This window comes from Cotesia glomerata, linkage group LG9 (genome assembly GCF_020080835.1).
Source record: "Cotesia glomerata isolate CgM1 linkage group LG9, MPM_Cglom_v2.3, whole genome shotgun sequence".
Classification (NCBI taxonomy): Eukaryota; Metazoa; Arthropoda; class Insecta; order Hymenoptera; family Braconidae; genus Cotesia; species Cotesia glomerata.
The window spans coordinates 19,694,222-19,722,098 of NC_058166.1; the positions used below are offsets into that span (position 1 = coordinate 19,694,222).

The 27,877-nt window shown below is 32.8% G+C and overlaps 3 protein-coding genes and 1 long non-coding RNA gene across 11 annotated transcripts; 2 read left to right on the forward strand and 2 right to left on the reverse strand.

Annotated features, from left to right (window-relative positions):
* Positions 1-732: 732 nt before the first annotated feature.
* Positions 733-20,532, reverse strand: LOC123271379 (POU domain, class 4, transcription factor 2-like). Of its 6 annotated transcripts, XR_006510852.1 has the most exons (7): positions 15,218-15,375; positions 13,101-15,108; positions 12,970-13,011; positions 12,591-12,724; positions 12,396-12,520; positions 7,420-7,713; positions 7,237-7,332 (listed from the first exon to the last, which is right to left on the reverse strand). XR_006510852.1 is itself a non-coding variant. In XM_044737684.1 (2 exons), the coding sequence occupies exons 1-2, from the start codon at positions 20,353-20,355 to the stop codon at positions 12,681-12,683; spliced, it is 261 nt and encodes an 86-aa protein (XP_044593619.1). In that variant the 5' UTR covers positions 20,356-20,526; the 3' UTR covers positions 12,527-12,680. The 6 variants fall into 6 exon arrangements, 1 of the variants encoding a protein (XP_044593619.1); XR_006510849.1 differs by lacking the exons at positions 12,970-13,011; positions 13,101-15,108; positions 15,218-15,375 and adding exons at positions 733-4,614; positions 20,139-20,532 and having other exon boundaries at positions 7,034-7,332; XR_006510850.1 differs by having other exon boundaries at positions 13,101-15,370.
* LOC123271380 lies at positions 1,723-17,354 on the forward strand. The gene is made up of 4 exons (XR_006510854.1): positions 1,723-1,800; positions 6,990-7,314; positions 8,412-8,502; positions 16,654-17,354. It is a non-coding gene; the product is annotated as an uncharacterized LOC123271380 (long non-coding RNA).
* Positions 20,533-21,186: 654 nt separating the features above from the next.
* LOC123271378 (splicing factor YJU2) lies at positions 21,187-23,724 on the forward strand. Of its 2 annotated transcripts, none has more exons than XM_044737683.1 (3): positions 21,187-21,335; positions 22,150-22,845; positions 23,501-23,724. In XM_044737683.1, exons 1-3 carry the CDS (start codon positions 21,312-21,314, stop codon positions 23,687-23,689), a joined length of 909 nt encoding a protein of 302 aa, XP_044593618.1. In that variant the 5' UTR covers positions 21,187-21,311; the 3' UTR covers positions 23,690-23,724. The 2 variants fall into 2 exon arrangements, with proteins under 2 accessions (XP_044593618.1, XP_044593617.1); XM_044737682.1 differs by having other exon boundaries at positions 23,498-23,723.
* Positions 23,702-27,713, reverse strand: LOC123271376 (uncharacterized protein PFB0145c-like). Of its 2 annotated transcripts, XM_044737681.1 has the most exons (8): positions 27,528-27,712; positions 27,314-27,438; positions 27,022-27,237; positions 25,903-26,738; positions 25,530-25,832; positions 24,670-24,970; positions 24,402-24,610; positions 23,702-23,871 (listed from the first exon to the last, which is right to left on the reverse strand). In XM_044737681.1, the coding sequence occupies exons 1-8, from the start codon at positions 27,556-27,558 to the stop codon at positions 23,826-23,828; spliced, it is 2,067 nt and encodes a 688-aa protein (XP_044593616.1). In that variant the 5' UTR covers positions 27,559-27,712; the 3' UTR covers positions 23,702-23,825. The 2 variants fall into 2 exon arrangements, with proteins under 2 accessions (XP_044593616.1, XP_044593615.1); XM_044737680.1 differs by lacking the exon at positions 23,702-23,871 and having other exon boundaries at positions 23,938-24,610; positions 27,528-27,713.
* Positions 27,714-27,877: the final 164 nt, after the last annotated feature.

Genomic DNA, 27,877 nt, shown 5'->3' on the forward strand with positions numbered 1-27,877 from the left:
AATGACGCTCTCTGTTGCATGTCTCTTCGCCAAACGTACTCCAGTCGGATTAAGTAATTATACCAACTTATTTCAGTCGCGAGGGTCATTTTGAGCACTTATAAATTACTGGTTCCTTCATCTTGTCAAATTCTTCATCCCTGATAATTTTCATTCCGGATCTTGTAAGCTGTAATTCTAAATTAAAACACTGATAAATTTTTTAATTATTTATTATAAAATTTTATAAGTACATACTGCTAGCTGGAGATGATTTTTAGATGGGTTTGATGGTTTGTTTCCCGCCAAACCGCAGACGATTGTCGAGAATGGAATGTTCAGACAAAGAACATCTAGTGTAACCAAGAATTACCAACAACTTTACAATCACGACTATTGTTCTGATGGAAAAAATTAATTAAAACAATAAAAAATATTATTTATTAAATTTTTATAGCAATGTGTGCGTATACAGAGACATTATAATGAATAGGAAAAAGTTAAATAAAAAAATCAGGCTCGTAAAATGATGGCTTAAGGCCCAAAACATGAAGATCGTGTGAAAATCCACCGCGTATGAAAGAGAAAGGATGATGATATTCGTATAAGTGCCGGTGGTCCAGACATGCTTGGTGGTTCGAGCTCCAAATACCCATCAGCTTATATGCACGCGATTCTATATGTTGTCTTTAAAAAATATATATTGTCAAAATTGTTATTGCCTTTGCTTTTATTTTTCGAGGTTTTAAATCGTTTTTTTTTTTCGAGCCATTTATTGTATCCGAAAAAAAAAAATTGAAATTCTTATTTGGCGCCAGAATTTCTGTTCCTCTTTCTGCTTATTGATTAAAATTATTGTATAAAAATTAAATTTAAAAATAATTGTGTGTTGCAGATAATAAGAAGCGATGAAATACATTTACTGCAACGTTTATTTTTATGGAGGTACCATCAGTTGTTGAATTTAGACACGCTGTTATATAGCAGCGGGAGCAGAGGTGACCCTTGACCCTTGACTCCCACGGGCGAAAAAGAATCTGCCAAAGCGAACAAGAACAACAAGAGCGGGCTGATGGATCGATAAAATTTTTTGATTGTGCCGGTAGATCGAAGGGTGAGAAGCGGGCGCGGCCCTACACCCAATCTCTGGTCCAGAAATAACAAGGACTAAAGCCACAAAGGCTAAAGAATTTGATTTGGAATAAAAAATAACAACAATAGCTGAAAAAAAGCTTTGTTTTTGATCTGCTGAGCAGAGGATGCTGATTTTGGGCCTGTCTGTGGGGATAAAGCTCGTTTGGCGGGCGAGGACCTCCCTGGGCAACTGTTGGAGGTCTGTACCCCTCCTCCGGGGCCCAAAGCTCTGGCATACTGGGACTAGGAGTGCCAAAACCGTAGAGGGAAGGAGAAACATACTGCTAGGAGAAATCGGGTCTACCTTCTATAGGTTGTATAGGTATACCTTGCTCTCTAACTTGATCATCAGGATCCATGTTCGATGTTAGGTGAGTGTGTGTAGGACCCGTGGTGATCCTCCTGGTCGTAGTCCGCTCGTGGTGCTCGTGGTATTACGTTCAACAAAATGAGATAGAGGAGAGAGCCGCGGTGGCGGCACCACGACCACAGGTCCACAGGACCACGCAATGATCCCCTTCTCGGCCCTACCAGGACCACATTCCACGTCGGCTACGCCAATACACAATCGCCCAGAACCAGACGTACCTTATTCCAAAAGTACGACAGAGAAAAAAGGAGTATTTGGCAGTAGTAGACCCGTCCAACGTCCAACAGATTTAAGTGACCTTCAAAAGGGCTTTCCAGGTATTTTAACCCTGATTATTATTATTATCAATATTATTATTATTATTATTATTATTATTATTATTATTATTATTATAATTAAGATCTTATTAACTAATTTTCGAGAGTCATAATCCAACAATACACACATACCATTTAATGACTCGATGCGTAAATCAAATCTTGATGTATGTATGCCGCTGATGATGATGCGCTCATCATTTTTCAGCTTAACACCTTTTCAAACTCACACACATGCTATTAGTCATCTGAGGTAATTGTAATTATTGTTGTTGTTATTATTAATTTCATTTATTCGCTCAGAGTATTTGTCCGGGGAAATAAAAAATAAAAATACTTGAATAAATTTAACCACGGGTTTCTCACGGAGATTATAATTATCACCGGTATGTGTACAGGAAATGTTGGCGCGAAAGTTTGCACCTCATCAGACAACAGAAACAATCAGGTATTGTCAGAGAGCAGAGCCTAAAAGAGTATCTCTGAGTCTGATACTTAACACAATATACGTATCAGAGATTGTTTATTTTCTCGGATCGTTAATGAAACTACTATCCGGTAATTAACAAGTATTATAAAATTAAAGGTATTTTCTAAATAATTTTTGTTAATTTAAAAATGATATTCCGGATTATGTAAGCAGGCTCGAATTTAATTGCCATGTTGGGAATTAAAAACCAGGGTCATTTCTCATCGAAAAAAGATTCAGCGGTGCTTTAAAGGCTCTTTGTGTTAGTGTGTGTAGGTATGTGTGTCTAGGGATCGCGGGAAGGAGAGAAGTTTGGGTCACGAAATCAGTTCGCGGTGTGTTCGCAGGCACCTTCGAATAAATTAAATCTCTAATACCAAGAACCCACTAACGACCGAGTGAGTATCGTTTTTCAGGCTGTACATTCCACCGGGGGTCCTTGCGCTGTCCTTGCCTTTTATTTAACTCTTCACCAAATAATTATTTTACTGTCAGTCTTTAGTCAATAGCAGGTACGACTGATAGCGCTCTGTTTCTCACCTCGTACAGCTCGTACATAAAAATTATTTTTAAATCCTTAAAACAGGTATGTTAAACTAGTTACATTATTATTATTATTCTGTTTAAAATTTTTCCTCCATTATTATGGCTTATATTAATTATTTCAGGTTATTTTCTGAATTCTCCATATTTATAAAGATCTAGTTGGATTATTATCAATTAAAAAAGGCGAGCTGCACGACTGGTTGCCGACTGGACAGTGAATCACCTTGCGAAGGTGGCCCGACAGGTCCCATGTTCTCCCATGCTTTCTCAGGGTTACTTTCGGCTGTAGCTAAACCAATCTGAGGAGGAGTACTTGTACCCACACTAATGCAATACCACCAAACACACTCGTACTCCACTCATCTTTACCTCATACAAATACAAAACTAAAGTTGCGTAGCACATATACACACCAGCCCAAAAATCATACATACATACGTACATACATGATACGTACAAGTCGCATACCTTTGCCAGCAATCTACTCCCAGTCGTTTCTTGTCTTACCCAAAACCGTTCGCCCCGCCCTGCTGCTGATGCCAAAATCCCAGACAACTGAACCTGGTGAGCACCAGCTCACTACACACACCAACAATCCATTCCAAATTATATTCAATAGAAAGACTTTCTCGGGGAATTTTATCTTCAATAACATTCAATCCTTCCACCCTCTGCTCCAACAAATGCTCATTTTTCTAGTTCTATTATTGTCCTGGAAACTCTTTAAATTAATAAAAATAAAATCAAGGGCAATGTAATTAATTATTAGTTGTCGGGATGAAAGAAAATAATGTGTTTAAATTGCAAGGATGTGGATCATCTGCAGGGTTCTTACTCGTTGGTGGTGGTGATGCTAAGCCCCGTTTGGGAGATTCAGCTCTCATGGTCCTGGTACCCACCACACCACAGGATTCTTCTCCCAGCCCCACACCGTCGCGGCACAACATCCTTTAATATCTCTCGCCGTCCGACTTTGGCCTCCCCAGCACCCCTTGCCCTTCCCCTTTGCCTGCTCGATACCATCTTGATGGAATGCCTGTAGGATAGGTACCTGCTGCAGCGTTATTGTCGGCGAGAAACCAGCAGACTCTCTGATATCCTCAAGCTTTTTCCTCTGCCAATTCTTTTATTTTTTTAACCTCTCGCTCCCTCTTTCTATTTTGTCAATTCTATTCAACTTTAAATCCCGTGTAACTTTATACGAATTATTTATTTTGTCAATTATTTTTAATTCCAAAATACCGTTTTGTCATTTTCAAGCTCTTCTTTCTTTTAAAATAAATATTAAATCAGGACGCTGATTAGACCATTGTTTCTTCTTTAGATTTTTTGTTATATATTGTAATTATTATTTTAAGCTATGACTCACGGCAGGGAAAAATTTTTGAAAAGTCTTCCGAGAAAAATAGGTATACCTGTTGTGTTGTAAATACCTTAACGGAGTATAACAGAACTCTGGTTAGTGTAACAATAAAAGGAGAAACCTCTGGATTTTCATAACAGAGATCCTTTTAAAGTTTTCTTCGTACCGATGAAAAAATAGGGTTGCTTTTTTTATTTAAACCTACGAAAAATTTTATAAATAAAAACTTTACAAGCAATTTTTAGTGTAAAAGTTATTTCTTGGCTGGAAATTGCGACAAGATGGCGTTTAGCTTGAAATGGCGGGCACGTGATGGCGCAGTGTGAAAAAAGGCGCCAGTTTAAACAGCAAAGTTTGTTTCCTTTGGCTCAGGGCTACGGTCAGACAAGATCTTGGGCTTTTATTAAGCAGATGAGTAAGACAAAGAATAAGAAGCCTCGAAATGAATAACAGAAGGAATAATAATAAGAATAAAAATAAGATAGTGGCGGATTCATTGTTGGTTTGGTCAGTGGATGAGGCAGTAAATTCTCTGGGATGATTAGAGGTCGGCTTACTGCAGTCATCTCCGCGCTAGCTTGTTACGTCGATATTCTATTGTGAAGGAAAATAAAAATACTCAAGGATTGAGACGCCTGATTGTGCTTTTTTTTTTCCTCACAAAGCTAAAATATTTATTTAATCATCAGTAATTTACGATATATTTTTTTTTAAATATTGTCTGTGTACCTACGTTGTTATTTATACTTTTAAATAATAATGTAATAAATCTTGGTAATTAAATAACGATAAAATTGTTGTATATATGTTTTGAAAGCTCAACATTATTGTTATACATTCTCAGCAAACTGACTCGTAAAAGTGAATTAAAAAAAAAAAATTATTAACGTCAGTCGCATTCTCCGACTACAGTTTGCATGTAAGTCGTAAAAGTCGACATCACATTTCAATCATTTTAGTTATTTACTATTTTTAATTTCGCTGAGTGCTACGTTTGCTCCTTTTTAATTCAAATATATAATATAAATATTCACATGGATAAATTCAAATTGTTTAATTAACATAATAAATTAATTTTTAAACTTTGAAATATAATATTCGGTGTTATGTAAGCCGTGGAATTTTTAATGCCTAAATATATATATATATATACATGTATATATTGCAGAATATTTAAAGGTCTGAGTTTTAAAATATGGGATTAAAATGCTCGTAACGTCTATGGAAATAGCTTGTTGAAATGCTAACTACCTTACAGACTCGAATTCTATTGGAATAAAATTATTTCTTAAGAGGGAGAAAGTAAAAGTAACAAACTAAAATTTATATTTTTCATTTTTTTTTTATGCTGTTAATTATTTAGAAATTTGCAAATATTTTAAATCAAAAAAACTTCAAAATTTAATATTTAAATTTTCTTGTTTTATTTTTTAATATGACATTAAAATTAGCAGTCACTTGACTATTTCTTAAATTTTTTTAACAAATAAATTTAATCCAAAAAATTATTTTAAAAAAATTGGATTTTCAATTTTTTAAAATTTCTACATGTAAATTTTTTTTTCTAATTTTTTTTTTGCCATAATTTATTTGTAAAAAAAAATTTTTAAATTATCAAATATCTTGACTATTTTTTAAGTTTTTTTAATAAATAAATTTGATCTTTGGGAAGTACGGGTTAGCGACGAGTTAGCGAATAGAAATATTTAAGTTTAATAAATTTTATTTAAATAAATCGAACTATTAATACACGCGTGTAACTTAAAAGTGAAGTGAAGCTAATGGGTTTCCAGGACTAACTAACTTTCTTAAAGTGTCCATCCCAGCCTCTGACCTCTCAGGAGGTGGGGGTACTCGAGGGAAGTATTGAAAAAATATATAGGATAGGAGTACTTAGTTGTACGTAAGTATGGAACTAGGTACAAGTAGGTCTAGGTATAGGATAGATTCTGAAAGTATGTAAAAATTACAGAAGTAGAAGTATAGTTAAAAGAGGAAGAGAGAGATATAGGTACAGAGGTACAGGTATAGAGCAATTACTGAGCTCATGGGTCCGGTCGCTGACCAGGCGACAAGAGTTTTTAATCCCTTAATTGCTTTTTAGAAAAAGGTAGGTTATTGGGATATTTTTATGAAAAATATTTGGAAAAACCCTTAAGCTTCTTACAAACAAACTTATACATATTTTTAATCTTACTACAATACATTTTATTAGGGTCTCGCCAGCTGCAAATGTGAATTTTATTATATTGCACCAAAATTACAATAAACTAAAATTTCCCAAAATATTCTTGCAGAGACGAGACTTTATCAATCGCTTGGCATCACCAAGTAAATTATAATCCGGTATAATTTATGGTGGTGAGACACAACTGAAACTTTTCTAAGAAAATCTTAATAACGTTGTAGAAAATCTACAACTTAAATAATAACTACATCAATTAACCATTACTAATAAACAATAATAATTATTAACTAAATAATTATATATGATAATAATAATAATAATAATAGTGAAATAATGATAATAATTAAGCATTACTAATTATAAATAATAATAATTAAATTATATTACACAGGAGTTGGTGAAAGATATGACCCCCACAGATCCAAAAAATTGATTTTTAAAAAATTAGATTTTCAATTTTTTTTTATTTTTTTTTTCTAATTTTTTTTGCCATAATTTATTTGTAAAAAAAAATTTTTAAATTATCAAATATCTGCTAAATTAATTTTAATTTTTTAATAGATAAATTTTACGGGCGATTATACGCCTACGATTATCTGATACGTTTGTAATATTTGTTCTAGGGTAAAAAGGTTTACAAGTAAAACAGGCTCAAACAAGTACTAACGTTGAACCGGTGCGTAACGTCAGCAGTCAGCAGTCAGCAGTTATATAACTATAGAGCGTCTTATTTGCTACCCTTAAAAGTAGCTCGTGCCAGAGCCAGCAGATGCTAAGGGATCAAACGTCGTTGTGCCCCGACATAACGTCTTTTGCCCCGCTATCACCATCACCAAGCAGTAAGCACTCCGTCTGCTACATCGGGTACCTAACTACTGCCCACGTCTAGCCGTTTCATTGTGAGCCCAAGGGGACGATCCGTTACTGCATGCATACATCCAGATCCAGGTGTCGTACTTACAATATCTAAATTATTTTATTCAATTGTCGGCTCGCTCTCTTTCTTACAAGCGTATATTATATTTTATTTTTATATATATCATACATACGTACCTTTCCGAGTGATTGCAAAAAATATTATCCTAGGACAAACGTATTTATATAATTTATAAAATTATATAGATCTACTGTGGCGCAGTCGATGTGTAACTACGCAGGACATCTTGAGTGTGGATTAAAAAAATTCGCAGCTGTCGTTTTCCTTTTCTTATTCCCCTTGGAAGTAGCTGGATCCATTATTCTTTGAGCACGGGCGAGACTTTTGTTGCTCGACGAGATCTTTTGTAAAAAGTTATGCACGGGTGATGTAACTCGAAATATGTCCAAGTTAATTTCAGCCAGCTTAGTCTAAAATTTTAAACTTTCAGTTAGTTATAAGTTATCTATATTATTGGGGGAATAAAGAAATTATCTTGTATCTCGTGAACTATTGATATTATTAAAGACATAAGCTCATCTCGATGTTTACACTCATCAAGACCTTTCATTTGAGTACCCACATCAATTTTTCATATATTTATATATATTATATATATGTATATATGAAAAATATATGAAAATGCATGTGGGTACTCAAATGAAAGCTCTTGATGAGTGTAACATCAGGATGAGCTTATATTTTTAATAAAAATATCATAAGTTGACAAAATACAATATAATTTCTTAATTATTGACATTTTTAAAAATATAAGCTCATCCCGATGTTACACTCATCGAGACCTTTCATTTGAATACCCACATCAATTTTTCATATATTTTACATATTTATATATATATATATATAAATATATGAAAAATATATCAAAAATGCATGTGGGTACTCAAATGAAAGCTCTTGATGAGTGTAACATCATAATTAGCTTATTTCTTTAAGAAATTACAGTGCAATTTAACAAAATTCATTATTATTATTTTTATTATTTAACAAAATTCATTTGTTATTAAAATAACAATAAATAAAAAAAAAAAAAAAAATTCATTATTTAATGAAAATTCTATTCATTCTAACAAATAATTTTACATATATATATTTTTTTATTTTACAGAAAACAAGTTGAACTTGACGATTTAAAGATCAACTCTTGCTTCCATCGCCACCAGCTGTGAATATACGATTTCAGATAAAAAAAAAAAAAGGTAAAAAAAAATAATAATTTCACTTTGCAACAGCTGCGAATCAAAAAAAATAGTTATATACACTTTACCAGCAGCTGTTAAGATAATCTTCGATAAAGTTCTCACGAAAAAACAAACTCTGGATTAATAAGATTACCCCGCATGATCTGTGTTTAACATTTCGCTCGACAATTAATCGCAAACCAGATGAAATTAATATTGTGTCCAGTAGCAATTGCCAGCTGGAGTTTTAACTGGAAGAATCCGTTGGCTCGTGCCAGGTGGTTGCGTTACATCGTCTTTTAGATCGCGGGTGTCTATGCGCTTAATGACCGTCTCCATTCTATATTACTCCCCTCGCACTTAAAATAAACTTTTTCACTCTCAATAGCTGGAGCTTTGTAAAACTCTGGGCTTGACATTATTATATTATTATTCGGTAACCCGCAGCCAGGTGTTTTTCCCGTCGTAAGAGTACTTGAGCGGTTGAGAGTGTGCATTATCCTCAAGACCCAAGACATTATCCAGTTCTTAAAGACGGTTCTTGCCGAGACAGGTGGCTTGGCACGCGACGCTAAATAATTGCAATTATTTTAATAAAATATCTCGACACTTTTTCTTTTTATTTCAAGATTTTACACAAAAAAAAATTCGGTTGATATTTTTTTAATTTCGCCAGAAAGGATCTACTGGCCGTTGGAATACTCGCCCCAATACAACCCTAAAGTTCAACTCTTGTTAAATAATAACAGTCGGAGAACAAGACCCAGGGGTCTTTAGGTCCTTAGTAACTATTTTATATAAGTTTTCTAATAACTGTCGGTGTTAAACCGTCTTACTCGAAGGACTACAGAGTGCAGACGGCAGTACGTTGCCATTGGGGTGCATAAGTATTATTATCAAGTCAACGGCATACAGCATAAGGCACGTGCTGATCGCGTGGCTGGTTTTTCACCTCCAGATGACTCCAATCAGCCAGCGTCTTACTCTTTTCTATTTAATAAATTTTATTTATTAATTTACACAAGCTTTAGTTATCTGTCGTATATTATCTATTTAATTCATTATTATTAAATACTGTATTTTATTCCGTAGATACTCGGCTAGAAATTTAAAATTTAAAATGCTAAAAAAATTCTTTTCTCACACACTGAATAGTTTTTTTATATTCAAACGACTTTACCCGCCGACAAAGTTATGCTAAGTTTTAAAATTATGCCCGTAGACCCAACACCGGCTTTTTTAAATAAAATACTCTCAGATCGAATTAACCACTACCAAAAATAACAACAATAACTATGTAACAACCTTTTTAAGAGTTTATTCTTTCGATTCTCGGTATTTAAATATTGTTGTGGTAAAACAACGTGTCACACGGCTCAGTCACTCTCAAAATAACCCAGGTCAGGTTATTATCATATATAATATCGTGTTATATGTCCCGATTATTGTAAAGGAAAATTCAAGGCTCTTGCTTCCAAGATAAATCTTTTACTTTTATCTTGTCTTGTAAATTTATACCTAAAACTATTAATTTTTAATTTGTTAAAGAGTCAAGACACGTGTGCAATCGATTAGAGTACGTGAACTCAATTTTGACCGTGAATAAAGTATGAGGGTGCCCTGATATCAGCCCACATAGTTTCTCTGACTTTACTTTGTTATAATTTATATTTCATTATATTTTCGGGTAAATTATTGCTCGCTTAGATATTATCCAGTCTCATAAAACAAAATTGGTCTCTTCTATCTCGATTCTTATGAAATTTTGGCTACCAGTGGATTAAATTATGCATAAACGACAGAGAAACTCGGTGATTAATTATCGAGTACAGTTAGAGGTTGCGATATTTCACAATAATTATTTTTTTTACATTATTTAAACGAAAATATAAATAATTAATAGAAATTTCGGCGAAGCGCAATAAAACCACCGATCTGATGAGTAATTTATTTGATGGAATATAAAAAAATACTAATAATAAAAATATACTTTAGTGAGGCGGATTATGGGCAAAGCGTTAAAATAATCGTTGCATACCTTTAAAAATTATTAGCCCCTTTACACGGGCTATTCATTGAACGTTTAAACCTCTACGTAAAGCTGTCTCATCAAAATACCTCGAGCGAGCTATCCAGTGCAGAGAATAAATTTAACCGAAAAATAATTTTCTGGAATTTTTATGTGTTGCAGGAGAAAAAAAAAATTAATTATTTTTTTATAAAAAAAAAAAAAAAAAAAAAAAAAAAGCAATTAACACATACGAAAAGTATGTACCACTAATTTGGTTACATTTTGTTAAATACCACACAGCAGGGAGTTTATTCTATATTGTATTATGTAACCGCTTAAAGATAACTTGTTTAAATAGATGACTAAAAATAAAATAAAATAATAAGTCAAGTGACCCATTGGTTTGATGATAACTCTCTGTGAATGAAAGAGAATCGAGGAGTACAAAGTCCATGACGATTGTCGTCGTTTTAGAGTCTCCTGCTTACTTGATCATCCAGCGACGATTATGATATATCTAGTAGGTTGAACTTGACCGCAACTGTTCTGCCTGTGAACGGAAGACGCTCGTGGCATGCCCAATAAATTCGTCTGCGACCGATGTAATGTTACTGCGTGCGGTCCTTAGATATAGTCATATATGTAGATGTATTTACCACCATCATCATCCTCGACCAACTTAGCTGACAACGGTTGCAATTTATCATCTGGATTAACAATTTGATATCCTCAAGAGCGAGTACGAGTGGTGGGCGCAACTTCCGACGGATATTCGGCGTCGAAAATTGCCAATTGTCTAAATGAGAATTGTCACATCTTGGCTCTTCTCCGATTATTGTCACCACAAAAGTATCCCAGTGTGTGTTTTTTTTTCGGTTGGATTTAAAATACAACTGACAAATGAGAATAATCTGTTGAATCAACAGTAGGCGTCGCTGTGAAAATAACTAATGACTAGAGTCAATCGTGATAATTCTATAACGCCCCAAATTCCCATACTAATCGAGCTGCACCGGTTTGTTGTCATTGTAAATCGTTACCTCGTACTCGGTATTAAAATGTGCCCACAGTTATGCATCGGTTGTCATTTTAGGGGAGCGAGTGCATGTCAGGCATCTGGCTTTGTTTGATGATCATTCGTTGCACGCATTCTATTCTCAACCCTGTGCACTCTCTTGGGAATTATTATCGTGATGCCAAACGCGTTTTTAGGTACATCGTTTTGTCTGTACCTGCCTCCCATAGTGTAGTATTGAGTTACTATCTGATTCGGGGATTTGCGACTGGAATAATATGGTGGGAACTTTCAACATCTCTTGTCTTGATAATAAAACAATTCCAAATGAATTAACACTAAGGTATATTTATTTTTTATAATTCTTACCTTTTTTCTTGAATAACTAATCTATATTATTAAAAAAATAAGCAAAATTTTAAGAAAATTAAGAAATGACCTTGTATCTTGTGTCACTATTGACATTTTTAAAAATATAAGCTCATCCCGAAGTTACACTCATCAAGACCTTTCATTTGAGTACCCACATCATTTTTTCATATATTTTTAATATATTTATATATATGAATATATGAAAAATATATGAAAATGCATGTGGGTACTCAAATGAAAGCTCTTGATGAGTATAACATCGGGATGAGCTTATATCTTTAAAAACGTCAATAATTAAAAAAGTACAGTGCAATTTAACAAAAGTAATTATTTGATAAAGCAAAATTTTATTAATTTTTAAAATTAGAAGAAGAAATAATAAAATTTTTTATTTAGTGTAAATTTAGTGTAAATATTATTTAACTTATTCACAAGTGTTTAAGTAATCTGTTAATATATATATATATATAAAGAAAAGCAAAGATTTTTTACCCACGAAACTTGAGGACTCACCCGTCAGATTGTACATCGTATAGAGTTCCCATGAGATTCCATCGGCATTGAGTTAGCTCGGTCTTTAATGGTACTGGTACTGGTACTGCTAGTGAAATGTGGTTGTTGTAGTTTTGGGACCACCCCTGTGAATTTAACTTCAGTTATAGAAAACATATTTCTAGTCTCTGTTTATATGTGTAATATATGATATACATATGTGTTATTATTTTTAAATTTTTTAAACCCGGTTTAGTACGCTGGAATACTTTTTAGTAGAGTACACTGTGTATGTATATAGACTGCTCAAGTGGGTTCTTTAATTTTGCTTAGTCCGTTCACGGTGGATCCTAGAAAAAAAAAATAAAATAAAAAATTTGGTATGTGTATTCTTAAAGAGCAATTGATGGTAGCTTATAAAATCATGCATGGATATTTTGTATGGATAGGAGTGTCAACATCCGCCGAAATGCCGTCATTATATGTAAATTATTGTCGTACATAAAAATTTATGTTAACTTGAATAAGAAGAAAAGAATTAAATGTACAACACATTTGTTTTACCAAAATTATTATCATTATTGTTACTACATACCGCTTTTTATGTGCAATTCTATAAATACTTGTTTCAAAATGCCTGCAAGGGAAGAAAAAACATTTTTTTTTTGTATTTTTTGAAGATAATTTTTGAAGATATAAAATAAGAGGAAATAGGAATTTAGTTACCTTGAGACCCGCTAAATTTCTCAGGCCCAATTTCTTCTATGGTGAGTCTGTGTGAAGATATTTTATACACCATAAGAAAGTATAAGAGATTTTTATGATATATATTCCCACGTACTTCTAAGACTTGGCATTCGATGCTTCATGAGAGACTTCAATGAAGCATTTAAATTTAACGAAAGGTATAGTAAGGAAACTGCTGTACGGATTCATCCTGTACTACTACTATATACTATATACTATATACTAGAGGGCTATTGGCGAGTTGTTTGTGATTTTATTCACCCTGGCCAGCTCCCATCGCCTGAATGTAATACCATTACATAGAAAAATCAGGCCCAGTTGTGAGAAAGTAAAGACATAAATGGATAAAAGCATCTTTTGCGTGGGAGAGTCCTTGAAGACGACCCCAAATAATCCATTCAAATTCGCCTCAATACAAAATAATTAACCTGTTAATTGATTAACTATCAATTGTCCTTTTTAAGGACACCCAGACCGTACAGAATGACAAAGGCGGTTATTAGTCTAGCCTGGGTTGTAAAGTCGAGTTTTTATTTTTACGCCTGTCAAGATATCTACCGACAGGTGTTTGGTTAGTCCAAGATCCAGGAAAAGAATAATAGTAAACATAAAACACAACTGAAGATAAATTTTTAGAGTGATTCAGAGTTTCTCCTGGAAGTTAATTGTTTGTTGAAGTAAAAATAATATATTCTTTAGAACAAAAACAAAGTTACTTTGTCTTAGAGTCATAATCGCCTCCTTTGACCCGTTGACGAATATTTATGCCCCCCCCCCCTTTTTGATAATATCATCGCTTTCATTCCTCTGGTACCCGGTAATAATTGAACACCGGTAAAAAATACCATATGGTATCCTTTTGTTCATTGCGGATATGACAAAGGGACTAAAAACAGTTTCATTACTAAATTACATCCTTAAAAAATCAAATTCTCTTGAGAGTATCCTGACGCAAGTGTCACTGCGTGTAACGATTTTACTGAGAAATTCAGTTTTAAAATTCAGATAATCAATTTACATTAGTTATTTTAAGTTTAACAAGGATGAGAATAAAGCTCTGAAAATCCTTGCTCTTCCGGCGTTTTAGTGTAATTCAGGAGTCACACTAGACTGGCCATGTCTTTTCATCTTCAATCCTAATGTGTAAGACGTAGTAGTTGCGGTCACCGTGTGTTGTTCGTGTCTCAAGACACCGCTAATTTCATGTCAACCCCTCTGGCCCTGCTAGCTCTGAGGAAATGGGGTGAAGACTTTCTGAAGGAATTGTGGTTAATTACATTCATATAGACGAATAATAATAATAATAAATGTATAATCTCCACCTGTTGGATTGAAGCATGTAAATAACGACACACGCACTGCTAAAAGTATTATAGCGCCTTTTATTTTTTTACCTTTTAGTCTTGGTCTTGTTCAATCAATCTCAAAAAATTTTAAAAACTTCCTTTGCATAGTAAAATAATAACAACAACAGAAATAATAATAATAATAATAATAATAATAATACAGTGAGACTGGTTCTCTGGACGGACTGGCGATACCGTAGCCTTGAATATCACCATAACAAGAGAATAACCATAGTCGGCATTATTATTTTCGCCAAAGAATATTATTTATAATAACTCTCAGCAGAGGACATATGCCACTGAAACATGACATTAAATCCTTATGGTTCAAAAAGTTTAATTAAACAGCAATTAATCGATATAAGATGTTGTCCAAGATAATAAATCATACCGTGCTTATGTCACTGGGAATATTTCATTTCTTCTTGTTGAATACCTTACACCCTATAAAGCATAACCCAACAACTTCCATCGTCCATCTTGCTTCGACCATCCAGACGCATTATTAAAGAATCTTCATCAGCGCCATTCCAGATTGTTCTTGCAAAACTTCACTTCTTGCTTCAATTACAGCTACATCAAAGCTTATGTTTTCTTTACTTGTATACTATGTACTCTTTACTCCTCTCAATAATTAAAACCTATCGATCATTTAATTATTTGTCATTAAATAAAATAATATTCTTCTCACGCGCATTATCGGAAAAACTGTCGTTTCATCAGCAGCAGATGATAAAAATAGACACTCACCTCGGAATTATGTGGGTATTGTCAATAATTACCAGGGTAGGAACCCTTTTATCAATAATTCCATCGCTAGATCTCGGAAGATAAACCAGCTTGTTAAGTATACTATTTATTTATCGTTAAAATAAAACAATTAAACTGATATAGACAATAAAAATGGTGGTATGGGGTTTTTTTTTTTATTATTTTAGGAAATCACAATAAATAAGTTAAAAAATAAATGGGTATGAGTAACAAAGATCGTCATCACTTAATCCGAGAGAAATTTTGAGGATCGAGCGAGTAGAGGAAAGACGTGCGGAAAGATGGAGAACAAGTGTCAGAGAGAGATGAGACGAGTTCATTAATACTCTGTTGGTTTGTTGGTTCTCTTTCCTCCATACTGGGGTTTTACAGCTCTCACAGTTCATTGAGTACGTCTGGTATGCGAGGTCCATCTACAAAACAGCACTTGCTGGTGTTATTTAAATAACAGGCAGGTCCTTTTTTAAATTTTTTAATCTTTTTACCGTGCCGTTGAAGACTCCCTACTCGCCGATACCAGTAGAACGTAAATCTACTGTCGGGCTTGAGGATGGCCTTCAACTGCAGCCGTTTAAAACCGTCTCCAACTCTCGAATCTCAGTTTCATTCATTAGCTATTCACATACATTGGTATTTAGATAATAAATAAATGAATCAATTGAAGCGTTTAAATTTTCGAGATTACATAAACACTTGGAATGATACAATAGCAGTTGACACCAAGGCGGGAGTATCAACACATCGAGTAAGTAGCACTCGACTCGGTCACTCTCGATTTCAAATCACGAGGTAGACAGAGAGTAAAGCACATGACTACCCGTTGTCGTCATTCTCTTGTCTTGGTGTTCAGTAAGTACACAGTGGAGATATATATCTCATTCTTAAGATTTTTTGTTATTTATTTAACCGGCGTATCGTATCGTCTGGTCTCGTCTGATGGTGTTGTCTTCGTTCTCCGTAAAGTTAACTCCCTCTTTATCGCAAACAACACCTTATCCTTGGGTAATTTCTCGGCAATTCCATCACGAGCCTGCCGCGAGCCGAAACATCCTGTGTGTCAATCGTTTCCACGTAAAGGCAAACAACTCCATCAGCAACTCCAGCATAATATTGATACTTTTCGCGTGTGCCTTACCAGTCCAAGTCTCCAACAATCCGTCCGTCTGTCTGTCTGTCTGTCTGTCTGCAGATAATCTTACCACCGCGATTAACGTGCTCATGATCGTCCAGTAGTTATTCGAATTAGACGACCAGAATACCAATAACACTCCTTCTCTATAATCCTGCTGTACGAGGATTTTATTTTTAATATAATTTGCATTGCCAAATAATGAATTAACATATTATCTGTACTTGGAATTAAATAGTACAATAATTATTAATCTTGGGATTATTTTTTTTTCCATTCTTTTTAGTTACCATACCAGAGAAGACTAGACCTGATTATTCTGAGGCACGCAGAGGATGAGTAGACCTTGGCGGGATTTGCCGAGGATCGAGAATTGAGAATGGAGAGGATGAGTCTGCCCCTTTAACCACCTAAATTTCCGCGAGAGAAAGAGGAACCGGCTGAGACTTTGCCCGCCACTGTTACTGATGGGCATATGTTGCTGGCTATTCGCCGGTTTATCTGGAATCTAACGACGCGGGAGGTAACAGGTCCTCTTTCTGCTCAATCTTACACACAACCACCAACCACCAACAGCCAACAGCCAACATTTAACACACATGTAGTAACATCCTATCCAATACAGATATATATCCTTGACCTTGGAATAATAATCTTGCACTCGGAACTTTAATTTCTGTGGATTCTCTTCCGCGACTACTTCACCGGCTGGGTGATACTTCCTTGCCTCTTCGCACCAACTCATTATCTACTTGTCCGCTGTCTTCTCTTCTTTTGAACAAAAATTTAAGAGTTCTTTTCCGATTTATTTAAGTTAAAACTTTAGTCAAGAATTTAATATTATCTTACGAAGGCTCTCCCTTACTGGTTAATCTAGTTCGCAGTTATTCTTATTAGGTGGCTACCTGAACAACCGGCTTTAGGTATTTTTTATTTAAACTAAAACTCCTTCGTGTCCTTTTAAATATTTTTAAATACCATCACGGTCATCACCAGTTTACAAAATTAAATAATTATATTTTTAAAGTCATCCTTTTTTTTTTTTTTTTTATTTTTTATTTTTCTTTTGTAATAAAATATATGCGGTAAAAAAAATACACACACAAACATAGATCGTCGGACATAATGGCGCCGATCTTTAAATAAAAAAGTAAAACTATTTATTTTTCACCAGCTGTCATCTTCACGTCATTTTTCTTATCCGTATCTCGTATTTTTTATTTAAGTTTTTATTTATTTCTTAAACTCGGGCTCAGACTCTGATGAGAACATTGATTCAGTTTTTTTTTTAACGTTAACCAAACCATACTTTATTCACTGAACGGCACTATCGCTCTTGGTTCTTATCAATTTACGGAAATACATACTCTCGTATCTGAAAAAACTCAAGCTCTTGTCTTGCTCAATAAATATATTTAATGCAATATTATTTAACGATAAATTCTTACAAAATTAATTGAAAAAAATTCTATGTAATAAAAGTAATAATTAAAAAATAAATTTTATATATTGGTAGCAAAGCAAAGCGGCTCGTGTTTCGGTTTTCGGATTTCCAAGAACTGTTTGTTGAGTTTGGCGCTCTGAACAGTGATTCGGTTATTTACCACCAGGATAGCATGACTGGTTGTCAACAGTAAGGTAGTTAAAAGTTCTGCAGAGGATTAACAAAACCGAAGCCGAGAGCTGAGAGCCAACATAACAGCTATTCCCGCTGACCAACATTGTCTAAGTCTGAACAATAAACTTTAACGTCTTTCACTATCCAGCAGCAGCACATAAAACTCGGCTGCTGGCTGAAAAAAAAAAAAAAAAAAAAAAAATGAAATGTAAAGTAGAGCTGTTTCTTCACTGTTCTCTGCCTAATGGGTATCCAATCTCGCCACTTCAGGGAGGCATCCTGCCTCAAATGAAGCAAGGACCCATGAATACCTATTTTTATTTTTTATTTCATTTTTTAATACTGGTTATTCCTATAGAAATTGAAGTGGTTGTCGCTAACCGATGTCTGCTTCAAAAATAAAAAACAATTTTAAAATATGTGGGAAAAAAGCTTGAATTTCACCGTTTAGTAAATTTCTCTCAAAGATTCTAAAACGTAAAAAGATTAAATTCAAAATCAATTAATTCCAGACAAATGAGTGATTCGTATCACGTTGTAATGTCTCGCTACCTTAAACTTAAATCTTTTACGAGTTAAGTACACTTGCTCGACAATTACGAGACAACTGGACCGGTGATGTTGAAACAAACTCCCTGATGCCGATGACCAAGTTATTTGCGACAAGCAAAACCCTCGTCGGTGGTAGTGGGATAAAATACCACCAACTGATGATCGATATAGCCCATCAGTTTCTTTGATCTTCTTTTTTATTTTCATTTTCTTTACTTCATCTCTTTCATCTTCAAATCCAGGCGACGATATATATTTATTCTATCCATCGAGTTATTTAAACCGCATTCCGGGTCTTCATAAAAGCTTTCAAAAACGTGGGATCGATCTACCGCCAATACTTGATAATCTCTTCCGCCATTTTTCATCAGATCCATCGATCAATAACTAACTACTAACTATTCTATTCTACCATTTAATATTATCTAAAAAATTGCATTAATTATTGTATTAAAAGGACATTCACATTACACTTTACAAAATGGATCTTTTTATTGATAAATTATCTAATATTACAGTTGACGATAATTAATGTACGTCATGACTCAGTTACTCCTCGAAGTTTTTTTACAATTAAAATTTACGTGGAGTTTTAACTGACGAATGCACATATGCCGTATCAGTAACAGAATTGTCAAGTTTATCAACCGATGCGTGCGTACCCGAGTTTTAAAATGTAGGTATGTGATACCGTAGTTATAGTATATTGTGGTGTAGGATTACTCTGGTGAAATATATATGATAAGAAAACTCCGCTGTCGTAAGTTGTGACTCGATAATGGCTAACGATGATTGTTATTCGAAAAATAACATACATACTAAAATAAATTACACATAGGGTTATGAGTTACGAGTTATTACAACCAGGTCACACATCGTTGATGCACTAAAGATTTTTTATATTCTTCGGTAACGCATCAGGAAACATTAAATATAATAATATAATGTAATATTTGTCCAGTCGACAATACGGAAACACTTCATCAAGCTTTATTGTGTCTGCATTTAAATTAGTTGTAATCTCAGTAGCTCTGTATATTAATACCGTCTTTATAAATCCAATATATCCTACTTTTTTATTAATTTTCCACTTGGTGATCTTGTACCAGCAATTATTATTTTTATATTAGCATATACGCATCATTTCAATATTAATATTAAATAATAATAGTAATTTTCTTCTTGATTTAAGATAAAAACTACTAAAATAATTACAATTGCTTTTTAATCATCGTTTGAAAATAAATTAAATGGGAACGTGTGAAAAGTAAAATAAAATAGATAAGAAATGGTCTGAAGAATGTCTTCTAGGAAGTAGAAAATAATCTGGTAACAAAATAAAAAGTAGACAAGAAGGTAATCTTAATTTTTTATAGTAGACGCTGCTGATATTTGAGCAAGCTTGTCTTCTAAGAAGTAAAGAGAATGGTACACATTTTTTCTTATCATACAAACAAGAAAATATGGCTCGGCTTTCCTATAATCTGGCAAATTTGACATATTCATTTTATAATTAGCAATAAATTTAATTAGAAGTGATAAAGAAGATGATAATTATCTAAAAGGTTTGAAAAATTCCATCACGAAAGTTAGGAGCATACCTTTGATCGATATCTTGGGCAACGCCTCCCAAAGAAGATGATGATGATGATGATGATGATGATGATGGAGAAGCGTAGTCGTCATATATCGATCGATTGTTAAACGATCATCAGCGGCGGTGTCGGGTGTACTCTTGTCTGAGTTGTGTGTAAGATCGAATTGGTCGAATTGGTGATGATCTGACGTGTGTAAGTAGAGAGGAGCGAATCCTTTCATCGTGTCGGCCGGCCGGTTGCCCAAGAGCCTGCAATTTTCAGTCTCCAAACTGGTTCCTAGGAGTTTGCTGGTTCTTCTTGTTGGATAAATGCCGACGGCGCTAATAATAATGACCAAACCTCTAAACTCCCTTATTCGTAATCCCAAGTCGGCTCCTCAGACTCTTCTTTACTCTTATAATAATAATAATAATAATAATAAGAATAATTATAATTTTTTTACACTCAAAATTATTCACAGATCCTTAAATTACGATTATTTCTCGGCTATTAAATACTCATATCATTTTCACGCAATTACTTGACGGTTTTCATTTTAAAAAATTGTTTCTTATTTCAAAACTATTTTTTCTTCATCTCGGGTGTGGTCAAATATTATTTTTAATATTATTTAATACTATCCAAAATACTTCTTCCTGGGTATTTAAATAAATATAAATAAAATATTTTGTCTGTTTATGCCCGAGTAGTCTTACAATAAATTCAATTACCCAGGTATTCAGTGGATCCTTTAAGACGGTCCTATTAGACGCCGAATTCAATGGAATTCTACGAATTACACAAATGCTTATTTTTATGTACTCTTCTTTCATCTATTCAACTATTTTTCCATTCATTCTTCAAGCATTTGCATCCCAATAAATTTATAATAAAAATAAATACACTCTACATTCTTTCTTCTTAATATTTTTTTATATTTACAAAACTCTGAATAACTTATTTATAATTGTTAAGAATTAGATCTGCCACGTGCTGCCATCTACCAACTTTATCTGTAAAGTTTTGTTATCCACAGAGGATAATAAATTTTCTCCAATCACAAACAAACATAACCTGTCAGTTTTTAGTTGTTGAAACGTTTCAGTTGTATCTTGTTGTTTATTAAATTTTTTATTTATTTTTCTAATAGAATAATAATTTATTTTTAATAAAAAAAGTGATAAATAATTTTTAAAAATGTCGGAACGTAAAGTTTTAAATGTAAGTATTAAAATATATTTTTTATTAATTTATTTTATGAAATTAAAAATAACTTTACAGTTAGCAGTCAATTAATAATTTTTTAATTTTATTTATCAAAAAAATTTATTTAAAAAAAATTGCATTTTTTATTTTTTTAAATTTCTACATGTCAATTTTTTTTTACCATAATTTATTTGCTAAAAAATTTTTGAAAATTACTAAACATATGCTATATTAATGATACAAACATTAGCCGACGTTTTTAATTTTCTGATTTTTTTTTAAATTATTCAATTAGTACTACAAAATATTTCTTAAAAATTGCACGTGTAGTTTTTCAAACTTTTTATGACATTAAAGTTAGCAGTCACTTGATAATTTTTTAATTTTATTCAACAAAAAAATTTTTTCCAAAAAATTATTTTTAAAAAATTGTATTTTATGTTTTTTAAAATTTCTACTTGTCAATTTTTTTTGCTATAATTTATCTGTTAAAAAAATTCTAAAAATTATTAAATATCTGCTAAATTGATACTTATAATTTTTTAGAGATGAAATTTTTTTCTCATTTTTTTTTTAATAATTTTTTTAATAAAAAAATTTATAAAAATTTTTAGATTTAGGTTAAATTAATTTTCATGCTAAATAAATTTTCATAAATTAAAATCAGCTGATCATTGATAATTTTTAAATTCTATTTAATAAATAAATTAATTTGTAAAAAATTATTTAAAAAAAATACAGTATTTGTATTTTTTTTTATTTATTAAATTTATTAGTTCAATATTTTATAATTTATTCATACTTAATAATATTTTTTTATTTATTTTAGAAATACTATCCCCCGGATTTTGATCCATCAAAAATTCCTCGCATGAAATTGGCAAAAAACCGTCAATACACTGTACGACTGATGGCCCCGTTCAACATGAGATGCAAAACTTGCGGAGAGTACATTTACAAAGGTAAAAAATTCAACGCGCGCAAAGAAGACGTCGAGGGAAGTGATTATTTAGGAATAAGGATCTACCGATTTTACATAAAGTGCACGCGGTGCCTTCAGGAGATATCTTTCAAAACAGACCCTCAGAACACAGACTACGAGATCGAGGCTGGAGCTACGAGGAATTTCATGGCTCTGAAACTTGCTGAGGAGCAGGCTAAGCGCGAGGAGGATGAAAAAAACGAGGAAGAGGCTTCTAATCCGATGAAGCTCCTCGAGAAGAGGACTCAGCAGTCGAAACAGGAGCTGGAGGTTCTCGAATCTCTAGAAGACCTGAAGGATCTGAAGAGCAGGCAGCAGACTATTGACTACGATCAGATGCTTCAGCAGTATGACACACAGGCTGACCGTGAGAGGACTTTGAAGGAGCAAGAGGAGCTTGATGAACAGGAGGTTCAATCAATTTTTGGTAAAAAGAACAATATTATCAATGGGAAAGTCATTGAGGAAAAAATTGTTGTACTTCCTGACGAGCCGCCTCTGAAGAAATCAAAAACTACTGAGTTTTCGGATAAACCCATAGATGTAAGTATTTTAATTAATAACTAGCAACCTTGCAGTCACTATTAAATAATAAATTTTTTAAATTGCATTATATTTTTTTTACTATTGACGTTTTTCAAGATATAAGCTCATTCCGATGTTACACTCATCAAGACCTTTCATTTGAGTACTCACATGCATTTTTGATATATTTTTCATATATATATGTAAATATATGAAAAATTGATGTGGGTACTCAAATGAAAGGTCTCGATTAGAGAAACATCAGGATGAGCTTATATCTTTAAAAATGTCAATAATTAAGAAATTATATTGTATTTTGTCAACTTGTGATATTTTTAAAGATATAAGCTCATCATGATGTTACATTCATCAAGAGCTTTCATTTGAGTACCCACATGCATTTTTGATATATTTTTCATATATACATATACATAATATATATATATAAATATACAAAATATATGAAAAATTGATATGGGTACTCAAATGAAAGGTCTCGATGAGTGTAACATCGGGATGAGCTTATATAAATCCTTAAAAATGTCAGTAGTTCATGAGATACAAGGTCATTTCTTAATTTTGTATCAAGAGATAGAGCATTTTTGAATGCAGCCTAAATACTTATTATCATAATTTTTTACTTTTTATTAACATAATTTATTTATTTCAGAAGGAAAAAAAATCAGGATTTTCATGGTCGACTCCAGGAACGAGTCAATTAAGTTTACCTAAAAAAAAATTTTTAATTGGTGTAATTACCAAGTCTACCAAAAAAGAAGAAGAAGAAGAAAAGAAACAAACTCCTACCAGTAGCGGTCTGTCGTTACTGGGAGAGTATACGGACAGCGAAAGTGACGGCTAAGTTAATAAAATTAATGAATACTAAGTTAATAAATATTGTAAAATAAAGGTTTAATAATAAGTAAATAAATAAATTTATAAAATATTTAGTATCAAAGAGTTTTGACAACTTTATAAATTTATTGAGATTATTTTGGTTAGCGTTCGAAAAATTCCTTACAGGAGGCCGCGCTGAAGCCTTTCCTAAAACAAAAAAACAAGATAATAAACATGTAAGTAGTTATAAATTATTTTTAATACTGTAATTTTAATTAAAAATCATTTAATAAATTTAAAAAGAGTAATCTCTTGATTTAGGCTTGTGAGATCTTGAAGAATGGGCTCTGGAAGATTTATGTCGGTAATGCATGTTGAGTGTTTTAAATTCTCTGGCACAATTATCAACGACCTGATACGCATAGCTGCCGACGTCGATGTGGGGGACAGTCGAATTGGGACATTGATTACGCGAGTGATAGTCTTCGCTAGTATTTAAATCACCCAAATTAGGAGACCTCTCTAGCATCCAGTTGTAGAAGCATTCAATATGTTGGGACTTTTGCTTGTACTTCTGATACTTTCTCTCCAACTCTAAAGTTCGCGCGACTTCTTCTTGGACCAACCGAGTGTTGTAAACATACTCTGGAGTGCGCGGCTTCGTCTGAGGGTCCAGGAACCGGGGAGAGGAAGGAACCGCCTGAAATACTTGCTCATAAATACTATAGTCAGCGTACCGAGGGTCCTTGTTGTTTTTGGTCTGCAAAGCCAGCTCCAGCTGGGCTATTCTTCTCTCTAAACGCGTTCGCTGCTCCTGAGCCCGTTCTTCCTGGTCCTCCATCTGCTTGACTAGCTTCTCAAGGCGCGTCAGCTGGAGCTCTTTGGTCTCCACCAACTCGTACAGCTTCTGTATCGCTTCCGTGTTTGTAGAAATTTCCTTAGTGACCTAGATAATAAAATAAAAAATTTATAATTGTAAATTTATTGATTTAAAAAATAAACTACCTCTTGATCGGTACTAATGCCGTGATTTTTATTTTTAAGATAAGCTATCATCTGATCTAAGACTCGAATTTGCTCAGCCTGCTCGTGGACCTGCTGGTCTCGCTGGTGAAACTTATTAACAGCCTCTGCTAAGCTGCTATCCAGCTCGATATTATTCCGCCTGAGATCGGCTATCTCTTGACCGAGTTCCTCATTAATTTTTAGCACCTCGAGAGCTTCAAAGCCATCCTTGGGCACGTCTTTTAGATCGCTGCCGTACATCGAGGCTACTTGCTGCTCCAGATCATTTACTCTCGCCTGGCTGTAATAATTGTCTCAATTAAACGCTTAGCGATAGACTAAATCAATACACTGATATAGAAGGATTTATTTGTGTTAAAAAATATTTGTTAATAGTTAACACAGTAACTAACATTTAAAAATTTTTTTAAATTTTTCTTATTATTTCTTATTAAAAAAAATTTTACCTGCTAAATTGATGAAAAATTTGATTTATGAATAGAAAATACTTGAATATAAATATTTTTAAGAAAAAATACTTGAAATTAAGGTCTAAAAGTTATAAAAAATGCAGGAATATTAAAAAAAAAAATTAAGTATGAAAATTTTACAGTTAATGTGTTTTAAAATTGGGCAGCCGATTTATTGGAGACCACTTTTTAGTATTAAATAACTTATTATTTAAAATAATTTATTTGTATTTAATAAATCTGATATTTATTTATTAAATATTAATAAATCTTTTTAAATACTAAAAAATATTTGTTAAGGACTAAAAAGTCGTCTCTAATAAATGATTTGTTAAATATTAACTATAAATAAATCCTATCAGTGTTGACTAAATAAACTAAAATATTAACGTAGTCTCAAAGGTTCTCTGAAGCGATTGATAATCCTGAGTCAAGTCTCTGATCCGAGCGCGCTCCTCCTCGAGTTGACACTCTAAATCTCGATCACTTGATAATTTCCGGTCATTAATACCAGAAATAAAATCTTTGCAAGTTATCAATTCTTTATTCAAAGAAACGATTTCGCAGTTAAGCTTTTCCACTTGGGAACTTTTATGAACCTCCTCGTCTTCTTCTATCCGCTTTCTCGCCTCCTGAATAGCTCTGTCCCGCTTCAGCTGAGCTTCCTCGAGTTTATCCTGCAGCTCAATTAAACTAAAAAGTAAAACTCAACTTTATCTCTGAATAAATTTATAAATAATATAATATTATTTTTAAAACCTACCTGGCCTCCAATTCGCTTTGCTGATTCTCTAAATTCTCAATTGTTTCCTCGGCGTTTTTCAAACTATTACTCAAATCTCGAGTTCTGTTGTCAAAAATTTTATCATTCTGATGCAGCTGACTCTTTAAACTCTTAACATACTCCTGGGATTTGATTATTTTTATTTCGTCACTCTGTATACGAGCCTCAAGCTCTTGAACAACGGCCTTTGTCCTGCGCAAGTCATTATCTGTGACATCCTTTGTCTCTTTAAGCTGATTAAATTTTTCAGCTTCCGCCTCGATTTTTTTTCTTAATTTATCAACAACCTCATTGCTCATTGTCTCAAGTTCGCGTATTTTGAACCTCGAGCCATCTATTTCTTCCCACATAGCCTTAACTTTATTAGTCATTTCGCTCTTGGATTCTTCGATTGATTTTTTCGTCATCTCAAATCTCACTTTGAAACTCTCAGTTTCAGTCTTCCAGTCATCGAGTTGTTTTAATAAAAAAAATTCCCTAAGCTTTTTATCTTCATTATCATTCAATTTTAAATTATCAATCGATTTAATCAACTCGGAATGCTTATTGATAACATCCTCGCAGAGAATCAAGCACCCTTTCGGATAATCTTCCAATTCATTTTGTAAAGTAGACGCAAATTCTTTATTAATTGATGAATTTATCGTAGCGCTTCCCCGATTATTATCATTATTGTTGTAATTCTCATTAAATTTTATTGAAAAATCACCGGATATAGATTTTATAGACTCTATTTTACCTGGATCTTTACCACCAACAGCCATTATTTTTTCTCTCAACTGAGAGACTTCTTCGTACATATTTAATGCACTCAACTGTAATTATTTTAAAATTCATTAAAGTTACAGTATTTAATAACTAAAATTTAATCACTAATAATTTATTCGCTCTAATGCAGCAATAAAATATTTTTTTCTTCTTTTATATTATACTTATCCTTCCATAAAAATAATGATGTAGAAATTATTATCAGTTTATTAAAGACTTTAAAGAATCTCGGTAACAATTTACAAATTTAAGGTTTAAATTTCTGAACTTTTAATAATGAAATTAATTAAGAAGAAAAAAATGTTATTTTAATTAAAAAATAATAAATACTTGTTTTTCTTGAATTTCATTTCGGATTGACATGTAACGATTTTGTTTATTTTTATACTGTCTCTCCAGAATCCTCTGATTTGCGGAGCTGAAACTTGAAGCCCGAGTTTTTGACGAAGATGAGTTGAAACTACGTGAAGTCATACGACTGCGATTTCCCCAGACCGAAGGCGGGGATGTCATCTCTTTTGCTGGTGACATTTGAGATGTGTCGGCCTTGGAAAAGCAAATTACATTTATAAATTGTATCTCCAAACTACCCTACAATTTTGTAATATTTAATTAAATTTACCGCGGTATTTTGGGTGACTATCATAGGAATTTTGCTTCTCGCTCGCGTCCCAGAGGTATTTCTTCCGTGATTACTTACCGATCTGGAAGCTTTCGGTAGGTATAATATTTTATCATCAGCTTTGTCTGAAATAAAATAAATAAAAATACATACAAATAATTCTGCAGCAATATTAATTAAAAAAAAAAAATAATTTATAGTTTTAATTACTGACCTATCGGTTCGCTTAAATTGAGCCTCGACATTATTGCGCTTAATACATTTGTATAATTTAGAGGTCAGATAAATGTTTAATTTTTTAATTTCAGTGAAAGATAATTAACGTGAAATGACAAACATATAATATGGCTGAATATTTTTTATCGGATAAAACAGTTGAAATCCTGACAACGATATTATTATTATTATTATTATTATTATTATATTTAATATTTTCTAAATCAATATTATTATTATTACAAGTATTATGTTTAATATTTAATGTACTTTTATAAATTAAATATTCCGTACGATGTTTGACGTACTAGAAGCATTAAAAATAAAACAGCTATTAAATAATAAACT

What these genes read in the sequence shown, in the direction of transcription:
- LOC123271379 (XM_044737684.1), bottom strand. Translation starts at nt 20,355, where the DNA reads ATGAAAGGATTCGCTCCTCTCTACTTACACACGTCAGATCATCACCAA. An exon ending in GCCCAAGATATCGATCAAAG is followed by an intron (nt 12,725 to 20,138) that starts GTATGCTCCTAA and finishes TTTTTTTTCTAG; the next exon opens with GATCCACCGTGAACGGACTA.
- LOC123271378 (XM_044737682.1), top strand. Translation starts at nt 21,312, where the DNA reads ATGTCGGAACGTAAAGTTTTAAAT. An exon ending in CGGAACGTAAAGTTTTAAAT is followed by an intron (nt 21,336 to 22,149) that starts GTAAGTATTAAA and finishes TATTTATTTTAG; the next exon opens with AAATACTATCCCCCGGATTT. An exon ending in TTTCGGATAAACCCATAGAT is followed by an intron (nt 22,846 to 23,497) that starts GTAAGTATTTTA and finishes TATTTATTTCAG; the next exon opens with AAGGAAAAAAAATCAGGATT.
- LOC123271376 (XM_044737680.1), bottom strand. Translation starts at nt 27,558, where the DNA reads ATGTCGAGGCTCAATTTAAGCGAACCGATAG. An exon ending in CAATTTAAGCGAACCGATAG is followed by an intron (nt 27,439 to 27,527) that starts GTCAGTAATTAA and finishes ATTTTATTTCAG; the next exon opens with ACAAAGCTGATGATAAAATA. An exon ending in CAGAGAACCTTTGAGACTAC is followed by an intron (nt 24,971 to 25,529) that starts GTTAATATTTTA and finishes CAATTATTACAG; the next exon opens with CCAGGCGAGAGTAAATGATC.